This window comes from Callorhinus ursinus, unplaced genomic scaffold, assembly GCF_003265705.2.
Source record: "Callorhinus ursinus isolate GAN/ISIS: 27379988/994484 unplaced genomic scaffold, GSC_fseal_2.0 scaffold87, whole genome shotgun sequence".
Taxonomy (NCBI): Eukaryota; Metazoa; Chordata; class Mammalia; order Carnivora; family Otariidae; genus Callorhinus; species Callorhinus ursinus.
Genome location: NW_027397149.1, coordinates 1,058,689 through 1,077,038, shown reverse-complemented (window position 1 = coordinate 1,077,038; position 18,350 = coordinate 1,058,689). Strand labels below are relative to the sequence as shown.

Here is an 18,350-nt window from a genome sequence, read left to right as displayed (position 1 = left end):
CGGGCCCCCCCCCCCAACAGTCACCTGTCCCACCTCAGGACCCCCCCCCAACACACACAGGCCACTCACCGAGCTTCCTTCTCCCGGTAGTCATATACCTGCACAGCTGCGTTGTGAGGGACCCGGTAGCTGACCACACGGGTCTTGTTCCGGACAGTGGCGGGCTGAGGGGTCTTGGATGTCTCCCTCTCGCCCCTGTCTGCCAGAGGGTCCTGCCCCTTGTTCAGCAGCTCCTCCACCCCTGGAGGCAGCTCTTTCTCCCACAGGACTTCGTCCTGGGTCAGCATGTAGGTGCTTCCAATCACAGCACGTACCTTGAGAGAGGATGACAGGGAACATCACCTGGGAAGGTAAAAGGGAGAAGGACCCAGCCAGCTATCCCGAAACAGGGGCTGCTATCCTGGGGGGGGGGGGGGGGGGTGGGGAACAGTAGAGCACTTGGCTGGGCTCAGTCTCTGGAACGGGGCTGCACTCGGATGCACCGTCTGCTGGCTCGGTCATCTGGGGCAAACAGCCATGCATTAGGTCCATGTCCGCAGAATGGACCCGCTGCCGGCTACCTCCCAGGGTTGAGGAATAAAGGACCTCTCCCCTGTCTAGTGCGGAGAACCTGGCATGTGGTTAATTAAGGGTTCGATCTTATTTCTTCTGGAATTTTCCTTCTTGGGGCAACTTGGAGGGCATCCTAGGGACAGAGGCAGTCGATCCTAGGAAATAGGTAATGTCCACTAACATTTCCTAGGATTCCAAGCCCTACTTCTTGGTAGGATTCTTAGAGAAAGAGGTCAGAGATGTGGTCCTAGGTCAAACCAAGGTCAAGGCTTCAGATGAGGGGGCAAAGAGGAAGGATTCCACCAGGATAAGCGCATGGGAGAGGAGGTTGATTCTTGCTGTTCCTAGGCCACTCCCCAGTCAGACCTTTATCCTCGGGCCAGAGGCCCCCATCCTAAAACCTGGCTCATCTTTGCCCTCGGTGGTTTCTCAATTTTAAAGTGAGCTGTTTAATGGGGTGCCTGGGTGGCTCAGTCGGCTAAGCATCTGACTCTTGACTTTGGCTCAGGTCATGATCTCAGGTCGTGAGATCGAGCCCTGCGATGGGCTCTGCACTGGGTGGGGACTGCTTAAGATTCTCTCTCCCCCTCTCCCTCCGCCACTCCCTGTTCTAAAAAGAAAGAGAAAAGGAAGGCAAATACTCCACAGAATGCCCTCATACCAGCAGCCGGCCAGCTGAGATGCCACCATCAAGGCTGTTGAAGTCCCCTCCCCTGTCTCCACCATGCACCTCTCCCCGTCGGCCCCACGCAAGCCACCACGTGGCCACACTGCGGTGATGGTGCCCATCCCTCAGCCATTACCCTTCCAGTCTTGACATCCTGCACGTAGATGCCCTCATTCTCATCCAGAGGGATGGCCTGACGCTCCTCCACCACCTCCACCTTGGCAGAGGGCACGTACTCCAGGGGTCCGCGGATGAGCCAGCGGTCCCCAGCCTGGTGGGAGACCTTCTCTCCTTCTTCTCCCTCCTCCAGGGGCTGCAGGGCCCTCAGCAGCAGTCCCTGATGCTCTGACAGCACATATACATCCTGGATGCCTCGTTCCAGTCGCTCTCCAGGCTGGAGGAAAAAGGACTTCTCGCCCTGGTGGAGAGACACGGGGTTAGGAGCGGTCGCCACCCAGGGTTGTGCCCCTGACAGCACCTCCTGCGGCCACAGGCTTGTGTTGAGAACAGGAGCCCACATTCCCACTGTAATGCAGTGAGGCGTCGTCTGGACCAGGAGGCTCTCTACAAATGCCTACAGACCTCATCTGGTCGAGCCTGCCCTTGATGAAGTCTGTACACGGTCATGACCGGGACCCTCACAGGCTCAAGGATTAAGAAAGAACCTTCTGTTGCTGTTTCTCCCAGGCCTTGTTTTCTTAGAATGGTGTAGTCTGGACATTGGCAGACTCCATCGTTGGGCCAAATCTGTCTTTTTTAACTAAATGTTTGAGATATAATCTATATGCCATAAAATTTGTTCATTTAAAGTATACAATTCAAATCACTGACCTCTACTTCTGAAACCAGTAATACATTATATGTTAATTGAATTTAAATTTTTAAAAAGGGAAAAAAATAAAGTATACGATTCAGGAGTATCTGGGTGGCTCAGTCGGTTAAGCGTCTGCCCTCGGCTCTGGAATCAAGTCCCACATCAGGCTCCCTGCTCAGAGGGGAGTCTGCTTGTCCCTCTCCCTCCGCCCCTCCCCCCCACCACTCATGCTCTCTCTCTCTCTCTCAAATAAATAAAATCTTTAAAAAAAGAAGTTAAAAATTAAAGTATGGAAGCCTGGGTGGCTCAGTCAGTTAAGAGTCTGCCCTTCGGCTCAGGTCATGATCTCAGGATCCTGGGATCGAGTCCCGCATCGGGCTCCCTGCTCAGCGGGGAGCCTGCTTCTCCCTCTGCCTGCTGCTCCCCCTGCTTGTGCTCTGACAAATAAATAAAATCTTAAAAAAAAAAAAATAAAGTATACAATTCAGAGGTGCCAGCCTGGTTCAGTCAGTGGAGCCTGCAGCTCTCGATCTGGGGTTTGAGTTCGAGCCCCATGTTGGGTGTAGAGGTTACTTAAAAATAAAATCTTAAAAATAAGTAAATAAATAAGGTATACAGGTCAGTTGTTTTGGGCTATCCAAAGAGTTGTCCAGTCGTCACTATGATCCAACCTCAGGGCATTTTCATTACCTGAAAAACCCCATACTAAACAGCAGCTAATGTCGGTCCATCCCCACTCACTGTAACCACTCATCTATATTCTATCGCTATGGATTTACCCATCTGGGACATTTTTTTATAAATGGAATCGTGCAATATGTGGTCCTTTATGTGTGGCCTCTTTTGCTTAGCACAGTATTTGTTGATCCATGCTGCAGCAGGTGTTAGTACACGATCATTCGTACACGAGCATCAGTACGCGTTCGTTTCTTTTTACAGCTGAAGGATACTCCATTGTGTGGACAGGCCACGATTTGTTAGCCATTCATCCGCCGACAGATGGAAGCAAAATGTTACAGGAACACAGAGGCACTCGTTCATGTACAAGCTGTCTAGGCTTTCGCTCCAACGGCACAGTTGAGTGGTCTTAAGAGAAACACACGGCTCATGAAGCCTGAAATATCTACGGTCCTCCACAGCAAAGTGTGCCGATCCCCGGCAGGCCAGTGCGTCATTAGGAGAAGGGTGAGACAGGGTGGCGAGAAGGGTAAACCAAGAAGTTTGTTTTGTGCAGGAGGAGGACAAAGGTTCCCGGACGGCAGGCATGGACAGGGCCCGAGAGGTGCTCCCAGAAGAGACCGTGTGTAAACTGAGGTTGGGGGCCTCAGGGAGATCAACAGGACAGTGACACAAAAGACGGAACCAGGTGTGCAAGGTCCCAGAGGGAACCAGAACAAGCTTGAGGCTTCTAAATGTGTAGCTGGGGTGCGAGGAGGGGAGGGAGTGGTCCCGGGGCCGCACGCCCCTCCAGGGCATTCGGCCTCCCCCGAGAGCTGGAGGTATTTACCTTGACCACACGCTTTTGCCCCAGCTGGTTCTTGCCATCCGGTCCGACCGGGTCGAGAATCACACAGTAGTTGTGGGGGCCCAAGGTGGTGATGGGCACAATCCCCAGCACCTCCTCACAGACATCTGGCACATGGGCCTCCGTGTCCTGCACGGTCACCAGCCACTCCTCCCCGGTGCGGCGGCTCACGCCTCTCAAGTCTCGAAAGTTCTGCCGAGCCCGGAGGTGCAGGGCCGTCTGTGGGACGAGATGTCGGGGCATTTGAGGAAACTGACCTCCAATTTCCTCAGGGGAGCTGGGGGCCCCACTGGCCACTGAGTGCTCCCGGGCCGGGATGTCAGTCTCTACCAGCCCAGGAGGACTTTGGAATCCTCTCAGAGGACCCAGGAGACTCCTCAGGGAGCTGACCTCCACAATTTTCTGTTAGTGGCCCCAGAAATATTGCTTCTCCTCTACTTTCACGGTCTCTGCCACTAGGAGTGAGGCCTCCTCCAGGGTCCCTCCACCCCCAAGAGCACAGACCTTTTCTGTGAGGATCACAGCATCCACCAAATCCAGAACCTCCTCGAACACTGCTGGGAGATATGCACCCACGGCGCGGACCAGCCATTCTTCTCCTGGGCCAAGGGTGGAGAGGGGAGGGTCAAAGGGCACCCAGCCTGCTCCCAGCTGCCCCTTCCCGCAGCCTAGACAGCAGAGCACCCGCCGGGCTCTGCAGGTGAGATGCCACCCCCTCAGGCTCCAGGGCCTGACAGGAGTGCATATATTAATTTTTTTCTGAGGCCAGAGGAAAACCAACCCCTACCCAGGACAATAAGGAAAGCCGTCCAAGGGCCCAAGCTGCTGCCACGCCTTCTCTGAGCTCCAAAGACCAACTTTTTCCCTTCCCCTGAAACCGGCAGAACTGCCTCTAAGAGAGTTGGAGATACGGTCTACTTTCTTGGAGAAGCAAGAGTGCCTGGCCACAGCCTGGCCCTTGCTCGCCTTAACCCCCGGCAAGTAACCTCACTTCCGTGCCTCAGTGAGGTCATATGGAGAATGGGAATTGCGGGGCCCCGAGGTTGTTCAGGGACTCAGTGAGTTCCCATTTGTAAAGCATTTTGAACCACACCTGGAACAGACTGAACATCACACGGGCCAAATACGATTGCTAGTTGTATACGAACACCTGCGTTGTTGATCTAGAAGCAGACATGACTGCTGCCCACCCCCCACCCCCGGTAAAGCCATGTCAGCATGTTCATGATCACAGGGTCAGGGTACAGCTGGCATGAAGCTGGGGTGGGGAAAGCAGCCGTGGGCGGACCCCAAAAGCTTCTAAGAGATACCAGGGAAGCACTTCCTCTCAGGCTGCAAATGGCCATCCCCACCCCTGCAGGCAAGGCACGGCCCGCCCACCCCCATCAGCACCCCTCATCGACCCCACCTGTCACCCTCTCCTTGCCCTCCCGGTCCCAGCACTCCTTGCGGGCCCTCAGCCGCAGGGCCTGGTTCTGCTTGATGACTGTAGCCTGAATGATCTCCAAGACCTCCACCTCCTTCCGGGGGATATAGGTGCCTGGGAAGGGAAGGGGAGGCAAAGGTTGAAGACCAGCAGGTTATCAAAGCTGTAATAGAAAGGCAGGGAGTCTTGGACCTGGACTCCGGCCAATGCAAGGAACTTACCAGGCCCTTCAAATAGCCACTCATCTCCTGCCACCACCTTGTCTCCGTTCTTATCCTCATAATCCAGCAACGCCTTAAGATGGAGGGCAGTGTTGGGCAGAACCACCTGCAGGGGGGTGATGTCCTAACAGGGGGAGAAGGGAGGCCATGGGACATTCAGTACTGTGACCCCAGGAGTCAAACCCGATACCTTGGAGGTCAGAGGCTACAGCAGCAAGCTTCCCATGTCCCCAGATAAGACCCCAAGTGGAATGTACAAGGTAGGGGTGGTCCCAAAGCCATCTGGTCTGAAGAACGAAGATCGTTGGGAAAGCAAGTGGACGCACTGCCAATGAGCCAAGGACACACATTGCTCTGGAGAAAGTGCTTAGAATTGGTTCTGAACTACAAATCTGGGCGGGGAAACGCCTCAAGGCCTCGTGTGCACGAGGGCCCTCTACAAAGTGTAAGAAGTGGGAAGTTTGAACAGCTCTAAGAGGCACGCTCTGGGCACGTGGTGTGGTTGTCAGGGTTGCTTCATGGTCACAAGACAGCCGTTGGACGGCAGCCATCACATCTCCCTTCATCGGGAAGGGGCACCTGGCAACAAGTACCCAAACCTTTTAGAAGTCTGTAGAAATGTTTCTATGAGTAGGACTTCACTTGGTCTTTGGTCTGAGGGAGGCAGGAGAGCAAGCAAAGAGAGCCTCACAGAGGCTAAGAGACGTGCCCGAGGTCCCACAACAAGTAAGAACGGGATCAGGACTGGAACCCCAGTCTTGGTGAAGGCTGCCTGCCGCTCTTAGTGGCCTGGGGTGGAGGAGGTCAGGTAACCCCACTCTCCCCGCTGACCACACACGGGGTTGGAGGCTCACTGGGCAGGCAAGCCCTTCCTTGTGCGCCTTCAATGTACACAGCACCCAGTTGGCTGTGGCGGGGGCAGGCTTGCCCCAGCTTCGTGGATTGCAAGTTCCAGCAGGTGACAAGACAGATACAGACCCTTCTCTGCAAGCAGACTGTGGACAGTGTCGGGGGTGCGGGGGGTGGGAGGCAGAGAGGCTGCAAAAGCTCAAAGGAAGTTAGAAAAGTCCCCCTGGAAGTGGCATTTGAGCTGGGGCTCAGAAGAAGAGCTGGCTTCTGATACAGAGGTGTGGGAGGAGGAGGAAATGGTACGTGTTCTGGAAGGAACATGTAGGCCAGCGGGTTTGTCACCTCCCACATCTACTCTAGCGTCACTTGCTACCTGTTCCATCAAAAGCAAGCTCTGCCTTTTTCTATCATGGCCATTTCCCTCGTCTGAGCTGCCAATATCTCTCACCTGAATGATGGAAAGATCTAACTGGTCTCCACCTGCCACTTCTGTCTCCTTCCAGTTCGTCCCCTGCATCACTGCAGGCTTCCAGCTCGGGTGACTAGGCACCCAGCAGTACCATGTACAATTGGGAATGTGGGAGAAGAACAGTTCCAGGGGGAAGGAAAAGTAGCAGGTTTGCACGTCCAGGAGGCGGCGGCTGTGCGATGCCCAGGAGAGGGCTTTCTACAGGCAGCTAGGGGCTCTAGGGACTTGGCAGCTCCCAGTGACGGTACTGAGCTAGGTGGCTCCAACCTCGACAGAGCGCTTAAGGGCACGAGAGCACGGAAGGGCACGCAGGAGGTTCAGGACAGAATCTGAAGGCAGAGGGGAGAGGGGAAGAGGGTGAGACATCTAAGAAGATGGAAAGAGACATCCACAGAGTGAAACAGGAAGACAAGTTTTAGCAGGGGCGCGGTGGGAGAAAAAAGACAAGTTTTAATAAGAGGGCGGGTCGACAGTAGTTGTGGCTAAGAAGGCCCACGAGACACAGAATGTCCACAGGGGCTGCAGTTAGGAGGCCTTGGGGCTTTGCCAAAGCGAGCTCAGTGGAGGGGGGTGGGTGGGGGCCAGATGCAAGGGCTTATGAGGAAATGGGGTAGAGGACATCAAGTAAAGGGTTATCAAAGAGTACGTAAGAAAGGAAAGAAAAAGCAGTACAAGACTAGAAATCGAATTCACAGGGCCACTCATAAAGGTTCATACTTTTAAATTTAGTGTGCATATCCTGGGATCCAGCAATTCTTAAGAGTTTCTACTTCTGGGGCACCTGGGTGGCTCAGTCGTTAAGCATCTGCCTTCAGCTCGGGTCGTGATCTCAGGGTCCTGGGACCAAGCCCTGCATCGGGCTCCTCACTCAGCGGAGAGCCTGCTTCTCCCTCTCCCTCTGCCTTCCCCACTGCTTGTGCTCTGTCCAATAAAAAAAAAAAAAAAAAAAAAAAAGTTTTTTTGTTTTTTTGTTTTTAAATTTTAAGTAGGCTCCACGCCCAATGAAGGGCTTGAACTCTTGACCCTGAGATCAAAGTCAAGTCATACTGGCTGAGAGCCAGCCAGGCCCCCCAATATTTTCTACTCCTGAAAAGCAGCAGACCTTAGCATGCACCAGGACACACAGACAAGTACATTTGTGGCAAAACTGTTTTCCCTTATAAATTGGAAACACCCTAAAAGAAACTCAAGAGGAGAATGGCTGAGCTTGCGTACATCATATGGAATTACGTATGACAAATAAGACTTATGCACCAGCGTGCAGAAGTTCATTCAAACTACACAGGCAGGGGCACCTGGGTGGCTCAGTCGGTTAAGCATCTGGCTTTGGCTTAGGTCAGGATCTCAGGGTCCTGGGATGGAGCCCAGCTCTTGTAAGAGCTGTAGTGATCAGAATCGCATGGTACCGGCACCAAAATAGACACGTAGATCAATGATACAGAATAGAGAGCCCGGAAATAAAGCCATAATTATACGGTCAATTAATCTTCGACAAAGGAGGCAAGAGCATGCAATGGGAAAAGGTCTTTTCAACAGACGGTGTTGGGAAAACTGGACAGCTACATGCAAAAGAATGAAACTGCGCCACTTTCTTACACAAAAATTAACTCAAAAATGGATTAAGGAACTAAATGTGAGACCTGAAACCATAACAACCCTAGAAGAGAGCACAGACAGTAATATCTCTGACATTGGCTGTAGCAACATTTTTCTAGATATATCTCCTGAGACAAGAGAAAAAAGCAAAACTAACCTATCGGGACTACATCAAAATAAAAAGCCTCTGCATAGTGAAGAAAACAACCAACACGACTAAAACACAACCTACAGAATGGGAGAAGATGTTTGCAAATGACATATCCGACATCCAAAATACATAAAGAGTTTATACAACTCAACACCAAAAAGTAATCCAATTAAAAATGGGCAGAAGACATGAACAGACATTTCTCCAAAGACATCCAGATGGCCAAAAGACACATGAAAAGATGCTCAACATCCATCATCAGGGAAATACAAATCAAAACCACAATGAGATATCACTTCACACCTGTCAGAATGGCTAAAGTAAAAAACACAAGAAACAATACGTGTCGGCAACGATGTGGAGAAAAAGGAACTCTCGTGCACTGTTGGTGGGAATGCAAACTGGTGCAGCCACTCTGGAGAACAGTATGGAGGGTCCTCAAAAAATTAAAAATAGAACTGCCCTAAGATCCAGTAATCACACTACTGGGTATTTACCCAAAGAATATGAAAACACTCATTCGAAAGGATATGTGCACCCCAATGTTTATTGCAGCATTATTTGTAACAGCGAAGTTATGGAGGCAGCCCAAGTGTCCACCAATAAAGGAAAGGATAAAGAAGGTGGGGTACATATATACAATGGAATATTACTCAGCCATAAAAAATAATGAAATCTTGCCATTTGCAATGATGTGGATGGATCTAGAGAGTATAATGCTAAGCAAAACAAGTCAGAAAGACAAATACCCTATGATTTCACTTATATGTGGAATTTAAGAAACTGATAGAGAAAAAAAAAAAAGACAAACCAAGAAACAGACTCTTAACTATAGAGAACAAAGTGATGGCCACCAGAGGGGAGGTGTGTGTGTGGGGGGGGATTAGGTAAAGGGGATTGAGAGTACACTTACTGTGATGAGCACTGAGTCATGCATAGAGTTGTTGAATCACTATATAATGTAATACTGTATGTTAATTACATTGGAATTAAAATTTAAATAAAAGGAGATACAGAATGATGAGCCAGGTTCCAGGGCCCAGTTGATGGAGGCTCCAGCAGGTAGAGAGGAGAAAAGCACAGATACCAAGTAAGGGAAGGGGACACAGACCCAGAGCCTGCCAGATGGCCTTGACTTCTAAGTATACAACAAATTTGTTCCAGTGAGGATAGAAAACAGGAAGAGGGCGCCTGGGTGGCTCAGTTGGTTAAGTGTCTGCCTTCAGCTCAGGTCATGACCCTGGAGTCCTGGGCTCGAGCCCCTGCCTTGTCCTAGGGCCCCCTGCTTAGCGGGGAGTCTGCTTCTCCCTCTCCTCCTCCCCTGCTCATGGATGCTCGCTCTCAAATAAAATCTTAAAAAAATAGGAAGAGAGCGGAAAATTATAAATATTTAGAGGCATGCAGAGAGAAGTAGAGAGAAAGTGGTTAGGAAGGAAGAGAACCACTGAACAGGGCTTGGGTTGGGTTGGAAAGAACCGCTTAACCCATCAGCTACTTGTAATCCTGTCGTCTTGGTGGATCTGTCCCCAAGGTTAGGAAACCCCTCCTGAGTTTGAGAACTGAAAGGACGGGTGGGGGTGTCACACCGAGCCAGGACCGGGCTTTGCCACGGGTCCTGCACACAAGAGACTGTTAAAATGACTAGCTCCAGTTGGAGTAGGAAAGAGACGAGGAAGAGAAGAATCTGAGAGATGGGACAGAAGACAGAATGAAAAGCCCTGAGGGGCCATGAGGACCCAGGAAAGGGGGGCTGATGGTGAGGAGGTTGGGGTTGAATTTCCAAGGTGGGCCAGGTGGGAGTATAACCAAGTCCTCAGTGGACAGGGCACTGGGAGGGGCTGAAGCAGAACGGAAGAGGCAAGGGTCAGAGTTGAGGTCAAGAAAGCCAAGTCATTGACAGGGTCATTGTAAGGACATTAGTGAGGCTCCCAGGAGTCAAAAGGGGAGGAGGAGGGAGGACAGCGCCAGGGGTCACCTCAGTGGAGACCTGGAAAGAAGCCATGTGGGCAGAGAGGGGCCAGAGTAAAAAGGGAATGTCTCCATGGCATTGGTCTCTGAGGAGGGAGAGGCCCTGCCCTTTGGCCTGGAGGATGTGGGGTGTGAGAGAATGAGCAGCGGTGGGCTGGGGATCCTAGGGAGCTTTAGACACTCGTGCTGATGACCACCCCCCGACACACACACACACACACACACACACACACACTGCTCCCCACCCAGAGGGGGACTGAGCTGAGCTGATCTGTGGGAGGACCTGGGTATGGAGATTTTTTAGCTTTTGACAGTTTCCGACTTACACAGAAGTTGCAAGAATAGTACAAAGAATTCCCGGAGGCTCCTCACTCAGATTCCTCAAGGGTTAACATTCTAATTACTCGTCAGCACTTTCTATCTCACACGCACACACTTCTCTCCCCAAGTGGCTGCCACTAAGTGGGCAGGCAGGTCTCAAAGCTCCCTGGGTGGTGCCTGGAGGCTTCTGGGAACAAGAAGCACTGGTTAGTGGAGGCGCCCAGAGTAAACCAGTATAAACTGGTGAGGAGGTAAAGGCAGAACCGTTAAGGACATAAAGGCAGATGCCCACTTGCTCGGGCCCAGGGCCTGAGGGCAACGCGGACAAGGGCCCGGCCAGGAGCGCAGGCCTGTGATGCCTTCCCGAGGGGCAGTCACCGGCGTCAGAGCCCGGGCCTCGTCTCGTCCACCACCGTGGGCACTGCCCACCAGTGTCTGGCACCATTTGAGTGAACGGAATGCTCACTCTTGGCAAAGTCATTTAGCACCAAACTGGTCAGGAGCTTCTAGCAGGCTCTGGAGCCTGGAAGGTCAGGTGGGGAGATGGCTGACAGCTCTCAGAGGAGGGGCAAGTCTGTCGTGGGCATGTGAGGAGGAAGGGGGTTGGGGTTGGTGAGAGGCAGGTGGAGGAAGCAAGAACTCTGTCCTTGGTGAGATCCAGCAGATGTCGCCCCCGCCCCCTCCCCCAGCCCCACTTGGTTTCCCTCGGGAAGGCAGTGCAGAGCCCAGGGAACAAGGACGAACGGTCATGGAGGAAGCAAGCCAGGTACCTTTTCCAGCACCTCCCCCGGGTACAGGGGGAAGGGGTCCTGGGTCAGCCGGATCTCTAGGTCAGCGTGGCGGAGCCGGACTTGCCCCGTGACATCGAACAGCACAGAGCCCTGGGGGTCCCGGGACACGGGGTTGGCCACCGTGCAGTAATGGCGTGGAGGGACAGTCACCATGCGCAAGGGGGCAAACAGGACCCTGTTGGAGGGTGGTAAGAAGCAGCGTGAGGACCCAGGGGGCCCCTGTTCCCACTTCTGAGGGGGACACTGAACGGGAGAGAAAGCTCCCCATCACCCACGCCGCGGCCAACCCCTCCTGGGGCAGGAAGGAGATGGACGATCGAGCCAGCCAGACGAACAGGCACCCCACGGCCCAGTCCCAGCACCCACCTCTCATTGTCTTGCCGGATGTAAGTCTTTGGCCCGACCTCCACATGGGACACGTTGCTGTTCTGGTCCAGCACGTGGATGTAGTGGTACGGGGGGATGCGGATGATGGACTCTTCGGTTGCCATGGTGACTCCTGTGGCCAGGGCAGCAGGCTGACAGACAGGTGGGGAGCGGATACAACAAGATGAGCACAGGGGGCCTGGCAAAGGCAGGCAGGAGCCTGAGGCCCGACCGGGGATGAGGGAAGGGGCCCTTCCTCCTCCGGTTCACGTCATTTCGCCCTGTAACATCCCGCGCCAGCCTCTGCCTTTCTTCTCCCCACTCAGGGCAACGCAGCCCATCCAGACCCTGCCGAGAACTGGCTCCAAGGACGCAGGCTCCTTTATTTGAGGGGATCCCGAGGCCCCAGCTGTACTGAAATGTTAGCCCACAGCCCAAGAACATTTGCACAATCTTTGTCTGCACCTCCCCCTGCACGCACGCACACGCACGCTTTAAGCAATCTAGGATATACTGTTCAGACGTGGGCCACCTCTCAAGGGAGGGATCCCCTGCAGAACTGGGACTCCAAAGAATCAGCTGGATTAGAAACACCAAATTAGTCTAGTCCTTTCCTCCCCAGTTCTCTCTGGTCTCTTGCCACTTTTGGTTTCCTGCAGTTGTGAGTCGGGTGGGAAGGGAAAGGGAATAAATGAGTACATATCCCACCCACCGCCATCCTACCTGCTTCTGAATCCTGGGTGGTTCTGATCCATGCTTGGCCTGTTCAAGGAGGTCACACCTAAACCCCATCCCTGCCTCCAGCATGCCTTGGACTTTGGACAACCTATCCCTTGGAGTCACACAAGGGGAACCAAGTTTGCTAGGGGACTCAAAGCCTTGTCCTCTGAGACTTCGGTCAGACATTTTTGAAGCCACCACCAGAAAGGAGGGACACCTCCCCTACTGGACCATTCATCCAACCTCCAACCTGAGTGAGAAAAGGGGAAGCAGGGAGGGAGTGGCTTGCCACAGGAGAAATAGGCAGAAGTCACAAAATTACAGAACCGAGGCAAGGCCCAAGAGTTTTGCTTCATTTACACAATCTGTAAAATTTCTTTTTTTGTTTAGCAATTACGAGTTTTCAGACTCCTGACTGCTGCTTCTCTTGAAGAATGAGAAGCCACACCCTCTGCTCCCGCCTAGCAGAACTGGATAGAGCCAAGTCTCAGCTGCTCCCTTTGGATGGGACACAAGCTTCCCTGCTTACCACACTCTGCTGTCCTACACCTGGGCTGCTGCACTCACATCACCTGCTTCAAATCCTCTACCTCAGCATCATCCAACAGAACTCTAATGATGGACATCTTCTAAACCTGTGCTCTTTGGGCTGGCCATGTGTGGCTACTGAATACTTGAAATGTGACTAGTGTAACTGAGGAGTATTACATTTTGATGAAGGTAGCCAAATAAGGCTGGGTGACCCCAGACAGAGTCCCAGATAGGGACTCTGCATCATTCAGGGCCACCCAGCAAATTAGTGGTACCATCGGGATGAGAATCCCGATGGAATGGCTGGTTCCGTCCTTCTCCCGGGGCAGCATGGCACAGTGATTAGGGGTCCGGAGTCAGCCAGGCTGCCCATGCTTACCGTTCTGATTTCCCACCTTAATGTCTTACCTCATTTTGAAAGGCTACAGTTTTGACCTCTTTTCCCGGTCCGCTTTTGGACATCAAAGGAATGTTCTGCTCTCTCTTGCAACTGTGTATGGGATTTGACCTTGATACTTTTCTGTGGCTCCTTTTTATGTGAAGTTAATTTCCCTTAATTTGTAGGAGTAGCTTTTCTAACATCAGAGCTCCCCCTTCTGTTGTGTTCAGGTAATGTTCGATTCTCGTCCCCACTCTCACCTGAACCTTCCCGTTCCTTCCGGTCTACCGCCCAGGCCCTCCCAGCTGTGCTTCCAAAGTTGCTCCCTGATGAAGCCCCTGAAGAGCCCCCAGGACCCTTTACTGGATGGGTAACCTCAGACAATTCTGTTGCCCTCCCTATACCCGTTTCCCAGGGCTATAAACTGAGAACGGAGAGGGCATCTACCCAAGTTATGAGGACTGAGGTCATCATAAAGCAGCTGGAACAAAGCCCAGCTCTTCAGAAGCACTGTGTGGCTTACTGCTGAGGCAGGAAGAGCCTGAGGCTCAGCTCCCTTAATCGGGGGATGTGGCCTAGCACCAGAGGCTCCCTATGCCACCTGGCCTTAACCACCGCCCCCACCCCCTTGTTGACTGGTCAGAAAGGTGGCAGGTCTCCTGTCACCCCAGCTGTGGGGCTAAAAGAATAGCAAAGAAGGGGCATCTGACAGCCAAGTGAAGCCTTTTTAAGCTCTTCCTCTGCCAAGTTCTCTGCAGGGTGGAAGCCTGGCCAGGAAGCCAGATGGGGGAGAGGAAGGGCTAGGGCTATAAACGGAGGGGTGGACAGGGCTCCATGAGGCCCCCCAGGGAAGATCTGAACTCTAGAAGGCCATGCAGGGCTGGGAAGCAGGCCCCAGGAACAGCGTCCAATGACTCCTTTTTGGACAATCCCCCACTCCCTACGGCTGAGGCCTCTCCACCATCTGTCACCCCAGCTGGGTCCAGTCAGCGGGGCTGAGAGTCTCGCCTAGCTCAGCGAGTCAGCTGAGAGTCTGCCTTCCAGCTGATCTGCCTGGGCTTCTGCCTTGTTCCAAAGCCAAGGCCTTGTTTCAGTACCAGGACCCTGTCTTAACCCACCATGCCCTACGGCTGTGCCTTCCACCTAGACCACCTGCTCTTCACCCAGGAACAGACTTTGCTCTTTTCCTTTTGTCACCTGCAGAAGGGAGCCTTGAGGTAAGGCCTCTCCTGGGAACCAGGGAAACCACCCGACTTAGGCAACATGTTTATGACAAGTCCCAGATTTAGACTTTTGTGGTTTACCAGATGACGTGTACAGTACAGTCAGAACATTTTCTTCCCAATATATCAGGACCCTCCAAAAACAACGGTCAAGGATTGTGTTGACCTTTGGAAGTTCCTGCCCAGCACCTGGGTTTGACCGCCATACTCCAAATCCACCCAGGCCTCCCTTTGGTGCCTGCTTCCAGGATCTGCCCCCTCATCTGCTTTCCTGGCACACGCACAGCGTTGCCTGATCACACGTCCCTCAAGGGTCATGAGACTCCTGCAAGAGCCTGTCAACTCTTGCCCAAAGTCTCGGACACTGCACCACATCCACGAAGAAAAGAGCAAGGTAATGGGTAGCGGGGCAGAGAACAAAACAAGCTATAAGCAGAAGTAGGGTTCATCCTCGAGTTGAGAGGCGGTTCTTAACACTACAGCAAAACTTCATGAGTTTCTTTGGTCACTACCAGTCACATATCTTCAGGGTCAACCTCATGTGAGCGCCTGGCACAGTGATTCTAAAAGCAGGTGCCCCAGGGACCAGCTTTCTTATTTCTTACTGTGTGCTGGTCTGTGGAGAGCACTGTCGGCCTAACCTGAAGCTTGTTAGTGAGGGGGCTTCTCGGGCCTCACTCAAGGGCTGTTGAATCCGCCAGCATTTTAACTAGATCCCTAGTGATTTGGGCGCACATTAGAGTACCAGCAGCTCTGGCCTCAAGCAGCCACTCTCAGTCCTGGCTGTACTTGAGAATCACCTGGAGGTCTTTGAAAACCACTGATCTCTAGGGATTCTGACATCAGGGGGGTGGGGTGGGGTGAAGCATTGACTCCCCTGCCCCCACAGCCACCAGCAGGCTCTACGTCCAGCATGGGGCCCAACACAGGGCTTGACCTCATGACCCTAAGATCAACACCTGAGCTGAGATCATGAGTTGGATGCTAGGGGCGCCTGGGGGGCTCCATCAGTTAAGCAGCCAACTCTTGATTTCAGCTCCAGTCACGATCTCAGGGTCATGAGATGGGGCAATGCGTCGGGCTCAATGCTCAGTGCGGAGTCTGCTTGGGGTTCTCTCTCCAGACTCTGCCCCTACTCCTTCCCCTCCCTCATGTCCACAGGCTCTCTCGCTCTAAAACTATATCTTTTTAAAAAAAGAGTTGGATGCTCGACAGACTGAGCCACCAGGCGCCCAGAGCATTGCTATATTTAAAAGCTCTCCCACTGACTAATACCCGGCAAGGATGAGCTCTGTCATGATCTTGGGCCACTTGCTAGCTCTGAGCCGGAGTGTCCTAGACTGAGAAGTGGAAAGAAGAGTGACTGTTTCCTGGGCTTGAAGAGATTAGTGGCCACAGGATGTGTCTAGTGCAGGGGAGATCAAAGGTGGCTGGCAGGAGAGAGAATAAAGAGGAGCTCAGATTAGACTGCTCCTCAGGGGCAGGGCATTTGGTTATTCTCCTCCTGCCCCCTCGCCAACACAAGCCCCCTGCCCCAAGCAGGCTGGAAGGTGCAGGGGAGGCCGGTGACTCAGCCTGCCACCATCACCTCTATCAAGTTCAGGTTTAGGACAACGTACATGACGTTCGGCGTAAACAGGGGCTCATCTTTGCAGTTTCCCTGACTGTAAACATTCTACACTTTGTTTGGAGAATGCAAGAGTCCCATTACTCAGGGATTGCACAGAAGCTGTTTACACACTGGCTTAGTTTAGGGAAATTATTTCCAGCTTTAGGGGACTAGAAGGGACATTTCTGAGACTTTGTCTCAGCAATCACGTTTAAGAGCAAAGCTTTAGGAACTTTTCTTCCTATGAAAGAGGAAGCAGCTCCTTCCTTCGCTGAGCTCCAGTCCAACTACCTTGTGGGAGGAGGAGCAGCTTGGTGGCTTCACGGGGGACAGAACAGTTCTGGCAGCTTGGAATGCTGCTTGTCCTATCTTCATTCTACCTCCTGGATGCTGCCAATTAATGCTCATCACTGAAGGCAAAGACTGCCTAGTTGAGAAGTGACCCAGGATCCAGGCTTCAGAACCCCCGATCGAGACCGTTTTCTAAACTCACTCCATCATAGGACCCAGCTGAGAGTGTGGCTCCTGCGCATGCTGATTCCAAGGCCTCGCCCAGACCCGCTGCACCAGTTTCTGGGGGAGAGACTCCAGAATGTGTATCTTTGGCAAGAGCCCCCAAATAACAGCTCCCACTTATCAAGGACATAAACTGTGCCAGGTGTTGTGTTAAGTGCCCTTAATTGATCCATCTAACCCTAGAAGTTAAGGAACTTCACTCAGGATCACACAATGATCAAAGGACAGGGTCAGAAATCCACCCATTACCCTGTCTGCAGAGCTCTCAAACCAGGAAGTAGCCTGGCTTCTCAGGCAGAAAGGGAAGATTCTAAACCCAGAACCACGCACTTCTGACCTGGGTGGGGCTGGGTATTCTCTAGGAGACAGGCATTTCACAGGTGAGCACTTTCTGCAAGGGGAGGGGTTTGGGGGGGCAGCCTCCATCCCACCAGGAGGCCCGAGTTACCTTGGAGCCCTCAGGCCGTCCCTCGGCCATCCACTCTATCAGCTCCGACCCCACCTGGAAAGCTTCACACACACGCCTCCCCCCGCCCCCCGCCGCCTCCCGGCAGGCTGGGCGCCCTACATGCCAAGGGCGGAAACAGGCAGGAGCTCCCAGGGAGCACTTGAGCTGGCACTCCGTGTTAACAGCGGCTTTCTCCTCACAACCCAAGGTCCCCTCGGGGCACAGGGACATCTACCACAACCACCATCCCCCATCCCACCAGATTTCATTCCTGGAAGGCCAGCCCTAAGATCTTCACAATCACAGGCTGGCAGGGCCCAAAGGAGTTTCGCATTTCTTCCTTTCACCCTCCCAAAGAGAAAAAGAACTTCGCTCACCAACCTCCACACCTTCTAGAAGTCAAGCCTACCTTAAGATTGCTATGCTAACCACTTCCCACATGGTCCGCAAGGGCCACGGCTGGCATAGCCTTAAGTGAGGCAATAGTAAAGCCTCAACATTTGGCAGAGATGAAGGATCTGGGGGTGGGCAGGAATCACACTCTAAAAACTCAAGAGGACAGGCCAGAGCCAGGGGCCCCGGGGGAGGAAGCAGCAGAGGCCGGCGGCAGGGACCCAGGACGGAGTCTGAATGGCCCCAAGTTTCCTCTGTCCTTACTTCTGATGTGGGAGCCTGAAGTTGAGAGGCCTGAGATTTGGGGGGGTCAGGAAGTGTTGGCAAGGTAACAAGTTGACCTACCTTTACTTCAAAATGCAGGGGGGGGGGGATTCCAACAAGGAAAGTAAAACCTCCCAAAGGTAAGCCTCCACCCACCTTCTTCCTCCTCAGGCTCCGAGAGGTCTTACCTGCCCCAGCAGAAGCAAGCAGTGCTAGAAGGCCGGTCGGGGCTCGGAGAGCCTGGGGGGACACAAGGCCCCACCAGGGGTTTGGGGGGCTTTGGGACCAGTACGAAGTACCCGGAAGAGTGCCCACCGTCTGAGACCCCTCGGAGGAGGAAACTCCGTAGCCCAGCCCTAGGGATCACTTCCCGGCAGGGCAGGCTCAGGGGTGGGGCTTGGCCATTTAAAGGGCCCTCGCAGCTGGTTCTCGGTGTTTCTCCTCTGGGCGGCTTCTCCGGCAGCTGAACGGACTGCAGCTCCTTCAACCCTCAGGAAGCTCCCGCCTCAGAGCCCTCGGGCAGCGCCGGAATGAGCCTGGGAAGGGTCAGA

At 53.2% G+C, this 18,350-nt stretch overlaps 1 protein-coding gene across 1 annotated transcript in view; it reads right to left on the bottom strand.

Annotated features, from left to right (window-relative positions):
• The window catches only part of MVP (major vault protein), a 23,677-nt gene extending 5,334 nt beyond the window's left edge, over positions 1–18,343 (bottom strand). Inside the window, exons 1-9 of the mRNA XM_025853762.2 lie at positions 17,988–18,343; positions 11,717–11,868; positions 11,330–11,525; positions 5,206–5,329; positions 4,967–5,098; positions 4,063–4,157; positions 3,541–3,777; positions 1,356–1,637; positions 70–314 (exon numbers count right to left, since the gene is read on the bottom strand). Of these exons, the coding sequence (XP_025709547.1) occupies positions 70–314; positions 1,356–1,637; positions 3,541–3,777; positions 4,063–4,157; positions 4,967–5,098; positions 5,206–5,329; positions 11,330–11,525; positions 11,717–11,841 (1,436 nt within the window). The 5' untranslated portion in view covers positions 11,842–11,868; positions 17,988–18,343. The remainder of the gene's footprint in view (positions 1–69; positions 315–1,355; positions 1,638–3,540; positions 3,778–4,062; positions 4,158–4,966; positions 5,099–5,205; positions 5,330–11,329; positions 11,526–11,716; positions 11,869–17,987) is intronic.
• Positions 18,344–18,350: the final 7 nt, after the last annotated feature.